We start from the raw sequence: 20032 nt of genomic DNA, 5'->3' as shown, positions 1-20032 counted from the left end.
TGCATGTATCAGGGGTACTGTCTACTAACACATCATTTTGTATTCGTAGTTAAGGATTCGAGTGTATCTCCATAGTAGGTTTGCAGCGTTATGAGATTTTCATGGTACGCTAACAGTCTCAGAAAATTAATGCCAGGGTATGCAGTATTACACAATAATTATTATTATTATTATTATTATTATCAGTTACAATGACCCTTAAAGGAGTGAAAATGGAAAAGTGTTTTATTTTTGTATTTTTTTTTTTATTTCTTTTGGGTTGAGTGAACACTTATATTTGAAACTTTTGTTTTTTTTAAATGTATAAAAACAAAAGTCTCCCTTTAGAAAATAAATAGAATAAATAAGAAAGCTAACGGAATTATAATAATAAACAGAATTATAATCATGATAAAAAAATGCATGTAACTATATCATGTTATATAACTAAAGCATGCTAGTTTACATGTTAGCATGTTAAATTAACTACTAAATGAAAAATAACATCAGTTGTGTGAGCTTTTTTTGTTGTTGACATCAACAACAAAATCTACAGGAAGTTTTCTCTAAAAGTTGAAGAGCATATTTACTTATATAAGCCCATTATTATCCCATTTGTTTACTAATTTCAAACATAATTCAAACAGAACATTCATATTACACCGGAGGAAGGGCTCCTCATTACCATGGTTAGGTCAGTGAAGCTAGTCTTAAATAATAGTAATAATAATAACAAATGATAGTATTTATGAAAAAACTCATCTTGAACTTTAAATACAACTGCCACTGCTGATATAAAAGTGAGGTCTACCTTTAGATTATTTCATATGAAACTATAACTTTTGTTAAAAAAAATATAACCGTTACTTTTACTCAAGTAAAATCGTGCAACAATTCTGTAAAGGTTTATTTATTTTTTTTCAAAATTTGCAAATAGCACAGTGTTGCTCTTTTCCTCCTCAAGTGCTTTTTGGCATGTCAGGGCTGCCTACTGTTTGAGAGGTTCAACTATACTTCCTCCGTAATGCTTTAAACTAGAAAAGTCTTAATAGAATTGAAATATCGAGGGAAGCCAGTTGTTGCACGAACGCGTCAGAGAGCAGAGCAGATCATTAGCATGAGCTGGTTCCATTACACTCATGCGAAAAGTGCAGTCCTAAATAGGCTAGCACTTGGGCGGCCGCCGCCGAAATGTCTTCAATAGGGAAACCATGTCGTTCTGTCCCTAATGTCCATGATCCAGTCCGAATAGACCTGCGACCAGCTGTGAATATACATGAACAATGTTATTGAATTGATGGTTAGTTTTAACTTTGAGAAAATAAGGAACTTCTCGGAACAATTAGCAAAATGTGACAAAACACTTGCTTGACGTAATAAAATGAACATTATTGAAAGAAACTTGAACTTTAAATGCCAGCAACATCATAAATTCAGCACAATCACAGACACATACAGTTAAAGCCTGTTCACATAAAGACTAAGAGACCTAAAAATAGGTTCAACTTTACAATAAGTTTGTTTTTGTTAACATTGGTAAGTGGATTAGATATAATGAACTGAGAATTAACTATTTTTAACAGCAATTTTTTTTGTTAATTTATGTAAGGAATAGTTAATTGAATTATTGAAAAATAATGCACAAACCGAGATAGAAATGTGGTCACAACGCATATAATAATAATAATAATAATTAAATGAGTCAATTAATCTGCTTATACAATGGTTACCCCACATAAAGACCTCTTTCAGGGTTTTATCTCAAGGCATTTTGGGGTTTTTGTTGCTAAAACACTCCGATTCGGATTCAGCTTCATGCGTCACTTTAGTGTGTGTGTGTGTGTGTGTGTGTGTGTGTGTGTGTGTGTGTGTGTGTGTGTGTGTGTGTGTGTGTGTGTGTGTGTGTGTGTGTGTGTGTGTGTGTGTGTGTGTGTGTGTGTGTGAGTGTGAGATAATGGCGAGAGATGGAGCACTCGGGTGTGTTGTTTACCTGCGTCTGACGCAGCTCTCGTCAGCTGTATTATCACTTCAACTCACTAAGCTGTTAGTTTAACTACACTTCTCAGCAGCAGGTTGATAGCATTGCCATTCTTGTATGGACCTTTTCAATTGCTAAACTGTTTTAAGTCGCGGGTGTGCGTTTACGCGCTCTGTGTGTTGCCTGTGAGTGTCTGTTTGTGGGTATGCGAGGAGAGAGGGAGCGCGAGGGTGCTTTCCACAGATGTTAAAATACATTTAGGATATTATAGACATTGTTTGTCATTCTTATCCAACGTTTTATTTAGTTATTTTGCTTTTGTAGCCTGTACGGTTCTTTTGAAATAATTTGGCAAAGTGATATGGAACCGTTACACGGTCAAGATTCGTTTACTAAAAAAAATAAACAATATAAAAAGATTACAAAAGATTGTGCGATTACTCGCGATTTAAAAAAATATATATATATATATATATATATATATATATATATATATATATATATATATATATATATATAAAATTGCGACTGACGCCACTTATTTCATAACCCATTTATTGATTTTAACACGTACAAGGTTTATTTTTTTTTATCCGTTTTATTTTCTCCCCAATATGGAATGCCCAATTCCCAATGTGCTGTAAGTCCTCGTGGTGGCCTATTGCCTCAATCCGGGTGGCGGAGGACTAATCTCAGTTGCCTCCGCGTCTGAGGCAGTCAATCCACGCATCTTATCACGTGGCTTGTTGAGCGCGTTACTGGCATCCGCTCACAACTCGTGCTTTACCGAGAGCGAGAACCACGTATTATAGTGCCCACAAGGAGGTTACCCCATGTGACTCTACCCTCCCTAGCAACCGGCCAATTTGGTTGCTTAGGAGACCTGGCTGGATTTACTCCGCATGCCCTAGATTTGAGCTCGCGGTAGTGGGGTAGGGGTAGTATGGGTGGTAGTCAGCTCAATACTTGCTGAGCTACCTAGGCCCCGAGGTTTCATTTTTTTTTTAAACGTGTTATTATATGTTGAATTTAACACGTTAACAAATACAGTGCTCTATTTTTGAGAGTGTGCAAAGTGCAGTGCAATCCACTATGACTGTGCACAGCGTCTTATCCCATTTTTGTGAGCGCTAATTCCAAGCAGAATTTTTGTTTTCCTAAGAATTCGGTTGTTGCGCCGAGACGTTTCAATGCCACCTCTTAACTCAGTGCAAAGTCCAAATTCATTTCTTGCATTTGCAGTTTAGAGATTTCACCAGCAGGTGGTAATAAAGTTAATGTCCAAATTTTGAAAGTACAGAGCATCAAAAAATTTCCTTGACAATCGCTGTTGAAGCCTTTTGTTGAATCAATGATTGAATCAAAAATTTATGAAATTTGTGTTGGATTTTCTAGAGGTCATGATTTATTATTATTTTTTTTTACTGTTATGTTTAAGTCACTGCAAAAGGGGACTTTGGAAGGAGAGTAAAATGTATGGTTTTGGTATGATTTTTTTTTTTTCACCGCAAAAACGTTATTTTGATTATTTCCATTTCGTTTGAAGTGTACTTTGAATTTTTATAAAAACATTTTGTGTTTCAAGAAATATATCTCCTTTTTCAAAATCAATGTACACTGGTAGAAGTGCGTGCCGATACAATCACTGTTAATAATAGCCATGATTTCTGTCAGTTGATAAAAAAAGATTACTTACATTCTCTGTAATTTATCAGAGCCTACATCCATATTCTGAACCACATTTTCCATGCGTATCAAAGGAACTTTTCCCATTTAACAAGGACGCACAGAATAATGTAAACCCATATTTTTATTCTTACAATTAATTGGAAACAATCCATTTGCCATACCAACTTCTTATGAATGTACTGTCTTTGTTTATATAGCTGGTGCTTGACAGGGAATGTACTGTATAATAGGATGGAGACGGTGCTGGAGAAAAACCTCCATTGACCCGATTAGTGCCTTGAGCGGGCGATGTCTAGACTTAGACACGTTTCATTTTAAAACCTTGGTTGACTTGGTTAAGGCCTTGAGGCATGTACATATGCAAACTATACATCCCCCACTTCCGGGTATGTGTTGTATTTGTGAAATTGTTATACATGCAAATGATTGGTAAACGGTGTAAAAAAAAAAAAAAAAAGAAATTTGTTTTATTTTTTTGGCTGTGCTACCTGAAAAAGCCAACAGTAGTTTCCTAATGTGTTCTGTTCAAATGATCGTTGCAGGTATGGACTGGAGTGTCTGTTTCGGTACTATAGCTATGGGCTGGAACGGAGGTTCAGACCTGACATCTTTAAAGACTTCCAGCAGGAGACCATACTTGACTATGAGAAAGGTCAGGCATCTGCGTTTAAAAAGAGACACACGTGAAGGCCATTGATAGAAGTTGTGCATTAAAAACAAGCATCTGAATACTGCTTGCTAAAAGATGTATCTCTGTGTGCTTTGTTTTTGGGATTGTATTTGTATAGGTCAGCTATATGGACTGGAGAAATTCTGGGCTTTCTTGAAATACTCTCAGATGAAGAATCAGCCTATTGACCCCAAACTTAAGGATTACCTCAACAAATTCAAGAGCGTTGATGATTTCAGAGTAGATGTGAGTAGAAACATTGGTGTTGTGAATGTAAACTGCCCTGTAAAGGAAAATGAGAATTTTGGTCCAGGATAACCCATACATAGATTGATCCTAATAATGTTTGATCACATTCTAAATATTTATAAATGATTAGTATGTTGCAATTTAAATCCATTTTCCCTACTTTTAGCCACCGATAGGAGAGGAAGGAGTAAGAAGGAAAGCACACTCGTCTTCTGCAGGAGACGAGCCAAAACGTAGACGACACAACTCTTCCTCCTCATCGTCGTCAAAGCAGACCCCAGTTACCAAGACATCTTCAGACAATCAACCTGCTGCTGGAGGAGTGGCAAAAACAACCTCAACTGATCATACCGCTGCCTCAACCGCAACGAAAACCGGCACAGCCAATCAAACATCAAATGCTAGGCCAGCCAAGGCAGCCTCAGCCAATCAGAAGGCAACCTCTTCGACCACCAAGAGCAGCATGGCTAATGATACTACAAAATCTGCACCAAAAGAGAATGTGAAAAAGAATACCTCATCAGATGCTCGCAAAAGAGAGGCGGCAACTAGCAAAAACAAAGATAGCCAACAGCCAAAGAAATGAAGCCCTTAACTACACGATACAGTATTTGAGTGATTGTAACTAGAGCTGTGAAAGGATTTTCAGTGCTGGTTCAGTCTAACCTTTTACACCGTAACCTTGGAATTGAGCCAGTCAAACCGTTAGAGCAAAGAGCAACTGTCATACCGTTGTATTCAGAAACTGAAGAGTACACCAGAATTTTTTTTTTTTGGTGTTGTTCAAGACTCTTCTGGATAGGTTAACTTCCATAATATCTTTCATTTTAGTTTTTTGTTCTTTTGTTTGTTTGTTTTTACCCGCAGTTTGTAGTTTCATCAGTATGCATGGTGAACCTGTGCAGTTTACAGAAGATGCATTCCTACAGCGAATGCAGTTTTTATCGCTTTTAAAATTAGTTTAACCTTTTTGAATGCCTTACATTTAAAAAGCAAACAAACATATGTTTATTTTACAATGCTGTCGACATTCATAATTATTAGTTTTTTGTTTTTTATCTCTATTGTTTAAGTATTTTTAATTTGTGCATGTGCCTGTCTCAGGCAGCACATCACACCTATTTGTGTGTCTGACAACAGTACATATAATTTGACATCAAACAGACAATCCAAAATGCTAACTTGAATTGAGGTTGACACAATTTAACACACTATATAGACTATTGCATTTTTGATCTTTTAGCTTGTGTAGAAAAAATGACAGTGATGGAATACTAAGTTGTTTATGCTTTTATGATTAGCTGAGTGTTTGACCTGAAGATCGGAGAAGTACATAGATATCGAGCCAAAGTGGTGAGGGATTGTAACAGAAAATTGTTAACATCATCAGGAGCTTAAATATGTTCCTGCTTTTAAACAAACATTGTGCCGTTCGCTTCACAGAGGTGGTGATCTCAAAGTCACCATGTCTCCTGATTAGGTGCAGAGAAAACTTTTTTTCTTTTTGACTTAAATTGGAAAATGTCTGTACTTGAAATGTTATCTCTTTGAAAGGAATTTCTTTTAAAAATGTTGAATTCTATTAGAGTTTAATTTATTGTTTCCTCTCTTTTGAAAGCTTAATTGATTATATATATATTTTTTATTGATTTTACTGAGAGTGTAGATGACTGCAAATGTGGTGGCTTGGAGAATAATTTTATTTACATTCTATCTTTATTTCCAAGTTGGATTTTGGCTGATAACATTAAATCAGTGTTCTTTTTATCACTTATAATCCTTAATCAGACACTGAATTGATGTCTCGATTGTATCATATTTGCTTAAGAAAACTGTACATAAAGAAATTGTGTAATTTCAATCAATCCATTTTTATTGATTAATTTTATTGTGATATTCTTGTTTGTGTGCGCTTGTGTGTTGGTATGCATGTCGGTTAAAAAAAAAAATTCTTTCCCCATAAATTGTAAAATGTAAAAAAAAAAAATACAAAATATATTAAAATCTCTTTATAAAACCCCCAAAATGTGTGTTGTACTTCATGTCAAGTTATGGAGATAACTGTGGAGACAGAAATGTTTTATACAGGATTACAAAATCTTGTTATCTTGGATTAATTAAATTAGTAATTATGAATATATTATAGCATGCCATGCAATATTTAAAGCCGTTAAATCAACAACAAAATTTGTGCCATATTTTGTGTTCAATATTAAATACTGGAATCTTTTAAGTGTATGTGTATTCAGTGTATTTAATTATAAAACCTGAATTCTGTTGAACTTGTATAAAGTTGCAGGTAATTTAGAAATCATGTTTTGTGTCTAATTTTTTTTTTGTATTTCTATGGAATGACCAAAAATAATCCGACCTGTTAACTCCCTTTCTTATCTGTCTGAAAGCATGTGCTTGGTGGTCTTGTAGGCGTAACATCTTAAACGGCATTGCCAGTCTGATAGAAAACTACAAATCCCGGCAGCGAGCGCGCTCCTCCGGCGACGGGGAGCCAATCAAACGCGCTGCTGCGTTCCAGGTGGGCGGGCGCGCGCAGTGGGAAGGCGCTATCGTTGCAGTATGGCGGACGATGTGGAAAGTAGGAGTGCAGCGGCGGATACCATCGTCGGCAAAGGGACGACAGAGGAGTTGGATCCGGGGCCCGGGCTCGGTATAAGCGGCGTGCTGCTCAATCTGAGCGTTCTAGCGACCGTACTGGTCGTGTGTTATGTGATTTACGCGCGGTTCTGGAGGAGGGTGGGAGCGGAGACAGGCCGGGGCAGCGAGGCCTCGCCGTTGCCCAAGATGAGAAAACGCGACCTCACCCTGCAGCAGCTGCGCGAGTACGATGGTGTTCAGAACCCGCGCATCCTCATGGCAGTTAACACCAAGGTCTTCGACGTGACCAGCGGCAAAACGTTTTATGGACGCGGTAAGGATGCAATGAGACTGCAGTGCTTGGACTAACTTGTGTTTAGCTTAAGCAAAAAGTAGAGCTTGTGTCATAACCAGCTTATACAGGTAAACACAGTAGTCAAAGCTTATGAGCAGCTCATACTGGTAAAAACAGTGGTCAGTGTGCACATAACCTCCAGAGACTTCTGCTGTGATGATGCACACAGGCTGTACTCGTGTCTTATCCGAGTTTGGCATTAGTTTGCCAACCACTACTCTAAACAAGATTTATTTAGCTTTACTGAAAAGTGTGGTGGAGTTGTTATTAGTGTATTGCTTATTTATCACTGGTGACGAACTGTTCTGTTCATATTTACACGCAGCTTGCATGTACTTTTCTCTTAAAGCGTTGTATATTTGCCTTGCAGAACTCTTTCCAGGCTTCAATCTGCAGCTTTGTGAATATTTTGAATGCGAGCCATGTGTGACGTGGACAAACAGGGTTAGAGCCATGTGCTGAGTACACACCCATCTCCTCTTTCCCTAAAATCTCCTAATGACACACCAGACTTGTACAGTACAAGTGGAACTGGATAGTGTGCCTTCTGTGTTGCAATATTAAATATGCATGTTTAACAGCTTGATTTGCCATGATGGATACTAGGTCAGCTAAGTATAGTGCATGTAAGATAACAAACACTCATTTCATTCGTTTCTCTGTCCCCCTGCAGTACAATGCTGCATAAATATGTGAAATATTTTTTCCTAAAAGCAGAAACTGCTGTCTTTTGTCCGTCTTGAGTCTATTTTTGGAGACAGCACAGAAGTGAAACCAAAAATGCACATAAAACTTGCCTTTTGGAGCTTAAACTGGTATTATCACAGCTTTTGATAGCGTTTATGGTGCAGGTTTTGATTTGTAGTATAACATTGGGCCTCGGATATCTCATGGATATATTTGTATATGAGATATGTTATCTGTCCATCTGAGGAGTTTATGGGACAGTGATGGGTGCTAAGGTGTGGTGTCAGCTGTAGACCAGACTCTTACCAGTGTGTCCATTTAGACCAATTTTTACCTGTTACTCCATTCATTTGTGACTTGCTTTGCTTTTTTAACTGGTTTGTAGGCCATTATTTTTTTTTTTTATCACTGGACCATAGGGCTGCTTACCCTTTTAGGTCAATGTTTGGCTGGACCTACATATTTCTTTTAACATTTATGCATTTGGCAGACACTTTTATCCAAAGCGACTTACAGTGCACTTATTACAGGAACAACCGGAGTTAAGTGCCTTGCTCAAGAACACAATGGTGGTGGCTGTGGGGATCGAACCAGCAACCTTCTGATTATGAGATTACAGTTATGTGCTTTAGACCACTACACCATCACCACCCCTTAAGACAATTACACAACTGTAAGAGTGAAAAGAGTTTGTGTCAACATGTTCAGCTGCTTTTGCACATGGTGGTCAGATGATGAGTCAGAAAAGTAGTATTAAAAGAGGCTCTTTTTCCTCTCATATTGCCGTCTGTTTTAAACAAATAATGTCTCTGTCATCCCCCTTTCTGACATTCAAGAGATCTTAAGAATCTTCACATGCCAGAGCAGCCCAGTAATCGTCAGGCGTTAACTAGCAGGCTTTGAATTGGCATTCCTCCTGACCGCCAGAGGCAGTGCTTAAACACTAGTGGATATCGCAGAGCCAGCTAGATGGTTTGAAAGAATATACCAACAAAGTGACAGGCTGAGCCTAGAGGATAATGACCTCATTAGCTCAGCATTCAGCCTCTTTAGCTTTCTCGCCTGATAGAGATAGGTTGTGATTCTTCGTGTGATCCTGTGCTGTGAAGTGCAGCTTATTAGAGCAGTGAAGTATTGTTCTTGCAAGCTGTGACAGCTTGCTCCTAAACCTTTTGGATACGGATTGGATTATTTGTTATTTTATTTTATTCATTTATTATTTCGTCGTTTGGTGAGTTTTGTTTTTATTGGATATACTTTCACGGTTTGTCGGTAACACTTTGTGCTTCTCTGCTATCCGGTGTCTAGTGTTTATTGTGCTGATAAGTTTGTGGTTCCCTGCTAACTTTTTATCTATGATCTATATTCAAATTATTGTGATGGGCTGTGCTCTTCTGTGCAATCCGATGGTCAGTTATCAGAGTGTGAATATTTTCTTTTAAGTTTATTCTGCGAGCATTCCTTGCTGAACTGCCTTCCGGATCTATCCAGAGGAATTGTATTGCTTTGTTCATCATCACGTTATCTCCCCTGAGCTATTTACCGCTCTGCTCACCTTAGCCTTTCGGTTCTATATGGGGGTGTTTTTTAATAAAGTGATCATGGCTCACTGTTCTATTGCCATCGGCCTCCAACTGACGTGTAAGCTGTGTCCCAATAATCTTCTCCCTGATGACGGCCATGATGTCTGTCCACCAAGTGTGGCTTGCTCAGGCGAAACTGAATGAGGATTGTAAGACTCTACTGGACCTCCCAATCGTTCCTGGGCACCTCTGCATTTAAGGTGCCAACAGCTCGAGCTCGCAATCCAACTCCAGAACAACACTTCCGCCAGCTTCCTACTCCACAGCCTCAGAGGCCCCGTGAAAGGCCACACACACTGAAGGTCGCACCCATGAAGCCTGAGGTGCTTGGGCCTGCGGTCGAGTGTTTTTCAATGCATCACCTACAATACTGGAGGAGCACGACAGTAGATCCCTGGGTTTTGACTACCTTGAGCAGGGGTAATGCTTTACAGGTTCAAGGCCGGCACCCCAAGTTCTCAAGGATTGTCCCTACAGTGGTCAGGGATGCAGTTAGTTCAGTGGCTCTCAGGAAATTCGTTCAACCTGTTGGAGGAGGGAGCCATGGAACAGGTTCATCCCCGAGTTCAAAGGGAGTGTTTCTATTCAACTTATTTTCTAGTTCCGAATAAAGTCCAATTCTCGTTTTAAGGCATCTAAACTTGTTCTTGAAAACTTTGCCTTTTACCTTATTAAGCTTACCAAATTCAAGGTCCTACCATTCAGTCTGTCTCGGGCCCCTCATGTTTTCACGAGGTGCTTGAGAGAAGCTCTGTATCCTCTATGGTTCATAGGAAAGCGGATCCTTCATTATTTGGATGACTGGCTGCTTTGTGACCCCACAAAGTATCAAGCTGTCTGCAAACACCAGATCATGTGCAGAAACTGGGTCTTGCTGTAAAGAGTTGCCTGATTCAATCAGTTACTTTCATTGGGATGACTCTCTTGCAATGTCTGCCACTCTGTCACATTCACAGGCAGACAATATTCTGCAGCTCCTTGCTCGTTTCCTGCTGGGAACGATGTTGCCATACTGAATGTTACTACAGCTTATGGAGATGCTGACTGTCACCACTTTGTGATTCCACTGGACTTACTCCTTCTCAGGCCTCCAGCGGTGGAACAACAGTTTGCAGTTGAACCCCATGAGACATCGTCATTGGTTGATTGTTGTTTCCCACCATTGTGTTCATGTATTGACACATTTTAATCGTCGGGAGTTTTTAATGACAGGTATACCCCTAGGGGTCATTCCTTTTCGTCGAGAGGTGGTCACGACCAATTCTTCCCTCATGGGGTGGAGTGCGATATGGAATCACAGGGGTATTTGTGGCCATTGCTCTCAAGATCAGTCCTCAGACCAAATCAACCACCTGGAGTTATGCACAGTCATGCAATATTTCATGTCAGTTCTGGCAGGCCGTCATGTGCTCATTCTGTCCGACAACTACTATATGGTGTTCCACCTGAAGCTTCAGGGTTGCACAAAGTCGCTTAAGTCCTTGCATCTCACTCACAAGATTCTCACCTGGTCTCTTCCCCAACTAGCATCACTGAGGGCAATTCACCTCCTGGGGTCGAGCAATCGGGTAGCAGATGCTCTATCAAAGGATCTTCTGCATTCGGGTGAATGAAGTCTTCACCAGGATATGGTGCAGAGCATATGGCATCAGTTCCACGAAGCAGAAGAGGATTTTTTTTTCCGTGTCAGAGGCGACCACCCATTGTCGCTTGTGGTTTGCGAGGACTGAAACATCCAGCCCGTTGGGGCATGATGCGCTGTCGCATCATTGGCTGAACTGCCTACTTAAAGCATTTTCTCTTATTCCATTGTTGTGGGAGACATTACAAAGGATCTCCCTGTGCAACTACAGGGTGCTCTTGTAGCACCCCGATGCCGATGCCTTTTTTCCCCATACTTCTGAGCTTTGGGTTTGTCCTCTGGGTCCAATCCTCTTCTAACTGATTGTGAACCTGCTGTTTTTCATACTAGTGCTAGGGCATCATCCACACGTCAGCTCCGTGCTGCACGTTGGAATTTTTTCTCTTCATGGTGCAGGGATCATTGGTTGGATTCTACACACTGTGAGGTTTCAAGAGCTTTGAGTTTTTTGCAATATCTTTTAGATGCAGGCAAGTTAGCTTCCACATTAAAGGTATACATTGCAGCCATTTTTGTCCCAGTTAATGGTTCTTCTTTTGGTTCCCATAATCTTGTTTGTGGTTTTTTAAAGGGTGCAAGACATTTAAGGCTAACACACAGAAAGTGAAGAGCACAAGATCTGTTATTGCCATTGAAAAAGAGATCCTTATGGCTTTAAAACCTGAGATGATCGTGCGATTGATTAATTCAACAGGAAAGGAGTGCTGATTTTCACCAAGCAAATTAGGCTGAATATAGCATTCAGTGTCGGATCAAGCTTTGAAAAGAAACCGTTTATTGCAAGCAACATTTAAATCGCAAATATTAAATGGTTTTTCCTCATAGTAGAGCTCCTTTGTTTTAACTTTCGTGTGTGGACGTGTTTTTAAAATGTCAATTGGTATTATTAGTTGGCTGCGACGCAATGTATGGTGTCTTATTGTGAAACTGTGTTTTCTTAATGGCATGAATCACACTGAAAGCCTAGATTTAAAATGCATGGGCCGCCACTGCTAAAAACACAGAGCCTGGTTGTTTTATTTATGGATATTTTTATTTGTTTTACTTTTTGCATTGCTTTGAGAAGATGTTAAACTTTCCTCAAGAAACTTATCACAATAATCATAATATCAATAACGACTACAATAATAATTATTATAAAAAGGAAATTGGTGCACATCATCAGATTGAAATGTGGCTTTCTTTGACTGTTTAAGTTCAAAATAAAGAGAAAATTATATAAGCTTTCATTTATAAAGTATTTAATTCACTGAGTGGATTACTCAATATTACACATTGCGACATGGCTTAAGATATAATACAAATGTGTAGATTTTTCAGAGAAATTTAACACTGTCGTGATATATAATGTTATTGTGATTATAAAATTACTCGTATTTTGAAAGAGGATTTTGATCATATCGCCCACCCCTATATGGGATTTTGATTGCTACTCCACTCTTGGCTGGGACCATTGCAGCAGCAACAGTTGACATTTGATATTGTTTTTATTTTATTTTTTTTATTGCCTGTATTTAGAGTATTCCTTTCCCAAATTGAATACAGCAAGCCATTTTGGAGGATGCGATGGCGATACAGTGGCATTGCAATAGAGGGCATTTTCAGAACTGCTTTCTGTAACTGTAATGTCACAATGTTCTTGAATTTGTTTGGGTGACCCCTTAACTTAACATATCTCTCCTCTTCCAGATGGCCCCTATGGGATTTTTGCAGGACGAGATGCTTCTCGGGGTTTGGCAACATTCTGTCTGGAGAAGGATGCGTTACGTGACGAGTACGATGATCTTTCAGACTTGAACGCTGTTCAGATGGAGAGTGTTCGAGAATGGGAGATGCAATTCATGGGTAAGCCAGATGAATTCAAAGGACTGTGGTCCTCATTAAAGTGCCAGACGTGGTCTTCTGCTGTTGTAGCCCATTTGCCTCAAGGTTCGAAGTGTTGTGCATTCCAAGATGCTGTTCTGCTCACTACAATTGTACAAGTGTTGTCAAAAGTACCGCTACCAGTGTTTCTGTAGAACCGAGAACCGAATCAATCCGGTCCCAGTGTGCAGTATGACTGACACACAACTGCTTAAAATGCTCATTTTGAGCACGTGAACAAAGTTAAATCATGACATGTCCTAGTGTGAATTATTAAACTGCTAAAGGCTGCAATCTTAGTGTGGAACAGAGCATGTGAGCGGAGCAGTGTGACACTCTGCTCAACCCGCTCCATGTGTGTGTGAGCACCACTCACGTCCCAAGCAGACGCTCCGCTCAGGTAACGCTCACGCTCGCTGGTAAAAAAGTGTTTGCTCAAATCCAGATATAAAATTTCTCTGTAGTATAATTGGTTCCAAGCACGTACACAGGGGGTAGCTACAGTGGCCCGAGCAACTGCCCCTTTTCCCACATGGGCTGATGTGTCCCTCTGGGTAAAACATGCTATGGGCTGACATTTATTAAATTGTCAAATGATTAGTAATATCCACATCTTGCACCTGTATTTTCACGTTGATTCATGTTTCTTCAATTTCTATCATCGTATGGTATATACCATCATACCACCTAGCCCTATACGACAGATTTATGCGATTTGAAAAATGAAGAATTCAGTGGATGTGGGGGGCCTGGGTAGCTCAGCAAGTAAAGACGCTGACTACCACACCTGGAGTCGCAAGTTCGAATCCAGGGCATGCTGAGTCAGGCTTCCTTAGCAACCAATTGGCCTGGTTGCTAGGGAGGGTAGAGATGCGATGGGTTAACCTCCTCATGGTTGCTATAATGTAGTCCTCTTTCTCAGTGGGACAGGTTATGAGATGTGCGTGGATGCCACGGTGAATAGCGTGAAACCTCCACGCGCGCTTTGTCTCTGCGGTTATGCGCTCAATGAGCTATGTGATAAGATGTGCGGATTGATGGTCTCAGATGTGGAGGCAACTGAGATTCGTCCACCGCCACCCAGAATGAGGTGAGTCACTGCGCTACCATGAGGACCTAGAGCGCATTGGGAATTGGGCATACCAAATTGGGGAGAAAAGGGGAGAGAGGAAAAAAAGATTTAAGTGGATGTAACAGAATTTTCTTGAACACTGTCTGATGACAGTAAATTATTTATTATTTTTCCACTCTCTTACCACCCTTTTATTAATTCTTTCTCTTTCCTTTTCTCATTTCTTCTTTTCTCCTTCTCTGTTTCGCTCAGAAAAATATGACTACGTTGGCCGTTTGTTGAAGCCGGGAGATGAGCCGTCAGAGTACACAGATGAGGAGGACATGAAGGATCATCAAAAACACGAATGATGTGCTGAATCATCACAGCCTAGGACTGAGAAGGCCACCATCCAGAATTGTTAAACCCCAGCAAAACACCCCTGAGAATCTGCCATATAACTCTATCATTCAGTGTCCCCAAAACAGTCAATGCCATATACATTCATTAATGCGCCATCACCAAGGGGCTAAACATCTCTAGAAGTGCCCCAGCTGTTCTTCACCTTCCACCAAAACAGACCAGTAGCCTGTCAGTGTTTCCTGTTGTCATCTGCTCTTAATACTTCTCCAGCTCCTGTGTTGTTGACCCTTCAGCTTTCATCTTCCTGGCCTACCTAAACACTCAATTAAAAACACTCATTTATATACTTGACACCATAAGCCATCAGATCTACACTTTAAATCCTCAGTCATGCAGTCTAAACCTTAAACGCTCAATCCCGAACCATAAACTCTAATGTATAGCCTACATCTTAAACCCTCCAGCACATATTCTGTACCCTAAACTCTGCCATATTATCCTACATCACAATTGGAATGTGAAACAGACTTGAGGCTTTTTTTGAACCCTGCACATTAATGTGTTCTGGCTTGGACTGAAAATGTGAAACGATAAATCAAATGAGGAAGAAGGAAACACTGAATGCACATACATTTTTATTCACTTTTTCTTTGGGGACATCACTGTTCATTACCGCAGACGTGGCCATATGCTCATTGCATAAGCAAAAAGGGGCAGATGCTGGGAGTGCACAGTAGGTTAAAAATTGCCACTGGGGTCTCTTGTAATTTTTTTTTTTTTCTCTTCATGTTGTTACTTTTTTGTGCATAATTATTTTTGTACCACAAGACACATCTCAAACACGTAAGCATTTAAATCTCATGCCTGTTTGTCAAGTTGTGAACATTCTCATTTTAAATCAAAGTTAATGTCAAATAGTAACCAGTCCAAAAGCAAGAGGTGTCTGCCATCAGCTAATCCAAAGGTGGAAAGGTCCTGGGGTGGGCGGGTGCTCTTTCAGCAATTTTTGTATTGTGTGCAGCACACGTCTGTAGCGATTTCTGTCACAATGCGATTGTAAGAAAATTGGGATGCTGTTGGGATTGCAAAGAGTGGTCTGAGTGGGTGTCTGTTAGCATTATCACCATAAAACACTTGTTTTGTTTGAATTGTATAAATCTGAATGGCTGGTTGGGATGCAAAGGGAATATCAGATCTGCAGTTTAAATGGATTGGCTTGTCTGCACATTGGTCAACAAAACTCTCCCTTCAATCATTAATGAAACTGTGTAGTTATTGTGCCTTAATTCTGTTTCGTTCTACTTCAAAACAGTCCTAAATAGAGGTGAAGATAAGAGGTTTAAGAAAAACGTGATCTGCTCTGCCCTTTCCTTATTTCCCACTCATAAGAGCTGTTTGAAAACGGAAGGCATTTTTTCCTCCATTTTCACACAGTTCAGATGACAGAGGCATGCTTGTGTCTATAAGTGAGTCAGACACGGAGGCTTGACAGCCTGTATCGTGATCTTGTACATAGACTTTGAGCTATTTCAGTGTTACTGCTATATCTGCGCTGTTATTAAACTTCACACATTGCTGTGTTGTACTGGCCAAAAGATCCATTGCTCTCTTTCTTGTCTCCATCTTTTTTTGGTTTGTTTTCTCTGCTGAATTTATTTTAATTGTGGGTACTTTTCAAAAGCACCTTTTGTGTTGTAATTTTTTTTCTGGAGAGGGGAACAATGAGGTTGGAAGAATATTTTGTGTCTGCTGGGGGAGGGGGATGAGGCAAAATTCAAACAAATTGTGGATTCTGTAAATATGTGTATCATTTTATTAAAGCATGTGCAGCAAACAGTGAGGTAATGCTGGCTCTCACGTCATGTATTTAAATGTGGAGTTTGCAAGGGTGTGTGTGTGCACGCGTTCAGGGGAGGAGAACAAGAACGTGTTATTGCAGAAATAAATACTTTTGGATAATAACTATCCTCTCTGCTCCTCTGTTGTGTTGGTCTTGAGTGGAAAAATTTTTAACAAATTGCATTATTTCAAATGACAGAACTAACTGTGTTGGCAGAGAATGCAACCACTAAAATGTCAAACGCATTGAGAAACAATGGAGTGTGTTTGTGGCAACACATGACTTACAATGACTAAAAGCAGAAATATGCTCTAATCTTCTACCCAATCAAGAGAGTTTGATTTAGTTAAAAGAATAATTTACTCATTAACTCACCCTCATGCCATTCCAAATGTGTACGACATTCTTCAGCAGAACAAAGATTTCTGGAAGAATATCTCCGCTCTGTAGGACCATATTTATTTATAAACATATCTTTATTACGAGGATTAACCCCTTGAGATAAAGCATCTCGTTTTCGAGGGGGTCCTCCAATATAATATAATGCATGTGAATGGTGACCAAAACTTTAAAGCTCCAAAGAGCACATAAAGGCAGCATAAAAGTAATCCATATGACTTTTTGTTTTAATTTCATTGCTTTTGAAGCAATCTAATCTGTTTGGGGTGAAAACAAACCAAAATGTAACTACTTTTTCACTATAAATCTTGACAAAAGCAGCCTCCTTGGCGATCATGATTTCAAGCTTGATTGCGTTTCCTATAGCGCCATCTAGTGCTCTGCATGTGTCATGCACTAGGAAGTGTAATCGAGCTTGAAATCATGATCGTGCCTAGAGACTGCAATGGCAAGATTTACGATGAAAAGAGTTATATTTTGGTCTGTTCTCACCAAGACCATTTAGATAGTTTAGGAAGACATAGATTAAACCAGTGGAGTTATATAGATGACTTCATGCTGCCTAAGTGTTTAAGCTTCAAAGATTTAGTCACCATTCACTTGCATTGTACGGATCTAAAGAGCTGCGTTCAGCAGAGGAAAAAAAATTCATACATATCTGGGATAGCATGTGGTTGAGTTAATATGAGAGAATGTATTTTTTGGGTGACCTATCCCTAGAATGTGCAACATAGGTTACGCCGTAACATTGTCTGCATTATTAGTTTTGCATTTGGAAGATTTTGCACCTTCAAAGTGATTCATTTAATGTGCAAATTACATGTTGGATCAAATGGGTGGACATTTGTGGTTGGATGAGGTATTTGACACTAGTTATAATTATTGAAATTGCATTTGCAAAAAATCTTGTAATGTTTTATGTATCAATTAATTCTTATATCTTCACCTTCTTGAGGTCTTCGATTGTGGTTTGCCTAAATATAAGTGTTCATACTTGTCTTGTTGAGAGTTTGTTTGCATGAATGAATTTGTGGTTATACAATACATTGTTTCACTGTCGCTGGTGTTATGGATCAGCTCGGGATCATGTTAACTGGGGACGTGCACGTGAATAATTTTACTTGCATTTTCAGCAGATTCATTCATTGTGAGTTGCCAAGGAGCCAAGAAAAGGTGTTTTACACATCATAAAATAATGTTGGATCGATGTCTGTTCAAATGAATTTGACAGTTTAAGAGCGATTTTAACATGGTTGCCCATGTTAATGTGGGATATTGGTTTGAATGGGAACTTGAGATTACACTTGTCAGAGCACTAACTCGCATGTGGAAGACTTTTATTTGCAACACTTAAGTATCATAGGGTGATATGTGTCAACAATAAACCTATACTCTTAAATTATTTGTATTTATTTAAAACAATAAACAATAAAGTGATTTGATTTGATAAAGTTGTTAAAACAAATGTTACCGTTCATGTAGAAGGTCTGTTGGTAGGGGTAGTGTGGTTGGTAACCATGCATACAGACCTGGGTTCAGTTCCCTTTGTGAATCTGCAATTAAAAGAAAATAGTTTTATTTATTCTTCTCAGTAATTCAACCATTCTCAGAAATTTCAGTGTAGTATATTGTAATTACTGGCTGTCAGATGCAGTTGCAGTTTTGATTAATCTATTTAAAACAATATAATAAATTGTGTATGTGATTTACAAAATTGTTTTCAATAGACCTGTTAAAAATACATCATAATATGCAGCAAAGCTACAATTTGCCCTGATTGAGATTTGAACCCGGGTCACTATGCTTACTGCCAGTATGACTAACATCTAGACCAGTGTCCCATCTATAATTATTCATTCACTTTATGTTTATTGGTCGGAGAAAGTTTCTCAAACTTTTATAGTTAAGTCATTATTCATTATAAAGAAATAAAAGCAACTGAAAGTATGTGATTTACACATATCAGCATATGATTCTTAAGAGTTGCAAATAAAAAAATTACTGCTCTACAAATGCAATCTCCAGTTCCCATTCACACCAATGTCCCACGTAATATGGAAAACCAGATGTTACCATGTGAAATGGTTAAAATCGCTCTTAAACAAATCCTTCTATATAAATCTATTTTCTTGCTGTTGTGTTCAATAAATCATGTTAAAGAACATCTTAATCGTTTAACATTTACTTTAAGATATTTTATTTTAATAAAAAAATATATGAATTCTGACACTGATGTTTCCAACTTGTGCTTATGCAGCACAAGTATGCAAGAGCTTTTCATAGAAGATACATAGACCTCCTATATACAGTATATCTTTAATATTTTTTTATGTACCACCAAGAGTGGAATGAGCTAAAGGGATAGTTCACCCAAAATGCTGATGGTGTTATTTGCTTTGACTTTAACAGGAAGGATTTTTCTCGACATTGCTGAACATTTATTCCAAAGTGATTTGGACTACCCTTTCAAGCTCCGATCAATCAGTCTGTTAAATCAGTACTTTTGTGCAGCTTTCCTAGATCTCCAAAGAGCTTACCTTGTAACATGGAATCACTTCAAGCATCATGAGCCTACTATCTTAATAATGCATTGGCAGTCAGTATTTGCCACTCATGGCTTTATTCTTGGAGTTTATAACTGTTTTATGAGACTGCAAAAGTTATTTATGGCATGTCCCCTCCAGCTTGGTCACATGTCTCACAGACTGTTCTCTCTCATTTATCACTTTCACAGAGCTGATATAATCTAGACTCCAGTGGGACCAACCTCTGATTTGTTACAAGTCACTGGAACAAACATTGAGATTAATTAGGACTGTGTTGTCCCATGGGTCTCTCTAGGTCTTCAAACCCAAAAAAAGAGTTATCCATGAACTGGAGAATTAACCAGCTCCCTTATCACTGCTGTGACCTTGACATTCTTAACCCCGGTAGGACAGTTCCTGTAGTAACTTTAGATACACTGCAAAAACTATATTCTTAATCAGTGTCATACTTAAAGAGAAATGTACGTGAGAAGCTAAATTGTATTTTGCTTTGTTCCAATGGCAGATTATTTTTCACCTGTAAGTGAGACTCTTCCGTATCCTAAA

At 38.9% G+C, this 20032-nt stretch overlaps 2 protein-coding genes across 4 annotated transcripts in view; both read left to right on the top strand.

Annotated features, from left to right (window-relative positions):
• Positions 1 to 6585, top strand: part of LOC127656860 (la-related protein 1B-like) — a 41999-nt gene extending 35414 nt beyond the window's left edge. For all 3 annotated transcript variants that reach the window (XM_052145379.1, XM_052145380.1, XM_052145378.1), the window contains 3 exons: positions 4189 to 4298; positions 4435 to 4562; positions 4732 to 6585. In XM_052145379.1, coding sequence (XP_052001339.1) covers positions 4189 to 4298; positions 4435 to 4562; positions 4732 to 5151 — 658 coding nt within the window. In that variant the 3' untranslated portion in view covers positions 5152 to 6585. The remainder of the gene's footprint in view (positions 1 to 4188; positions 4299 to 4434; positions 4563 to 4731) is intronic.
• A 537-nt stretch (positions 6586 to 7122) lies between these two features.
• LOC127657306 (membrane-associated progesterone receptor component 2-like) lies at positions 7123 to 16663 on the top strand. The gene is made up of 3 exons (XM_052146039.1): positions 7123 to 7491; positions 13114 to 13269; positions 14612 to 16663. Exons 1-3 carry the CDS (start codon positions 7140 to 7142, stop codon positions 14707 to 14709), a joined length of 606 nt encoding a protein of 201 aa, XP_052001999.1. The 5' UTR covers positions 7123 to 7139; the 3' UTR covers positions 14710 to 16663.
• The last annotated feature ends 3369 nt before the right edge of the window (positions 16664 to 20032 follow it).

The sequence above is a fragment of the Xyrauchen texanus genome, chromosome 16, assembly GCF_025860055.1.
Source record: "Xyrauchen texanus isolate HMW12.3.18 chromosome 16, RBS_HiC_50CHRs, whole genome shotgun sequence".
Lineage (NCBI taxonomy): Eukaryota > Metazoa > Chordata > Actinopteri > Cypriniformes > Catostomidae > Xyrauchen > Xyrauchen texanus.
Note: the sequence above shows the minus strand (reverse complement) of the source record. Positions and strands in the feature narration are given on the sequence as shown.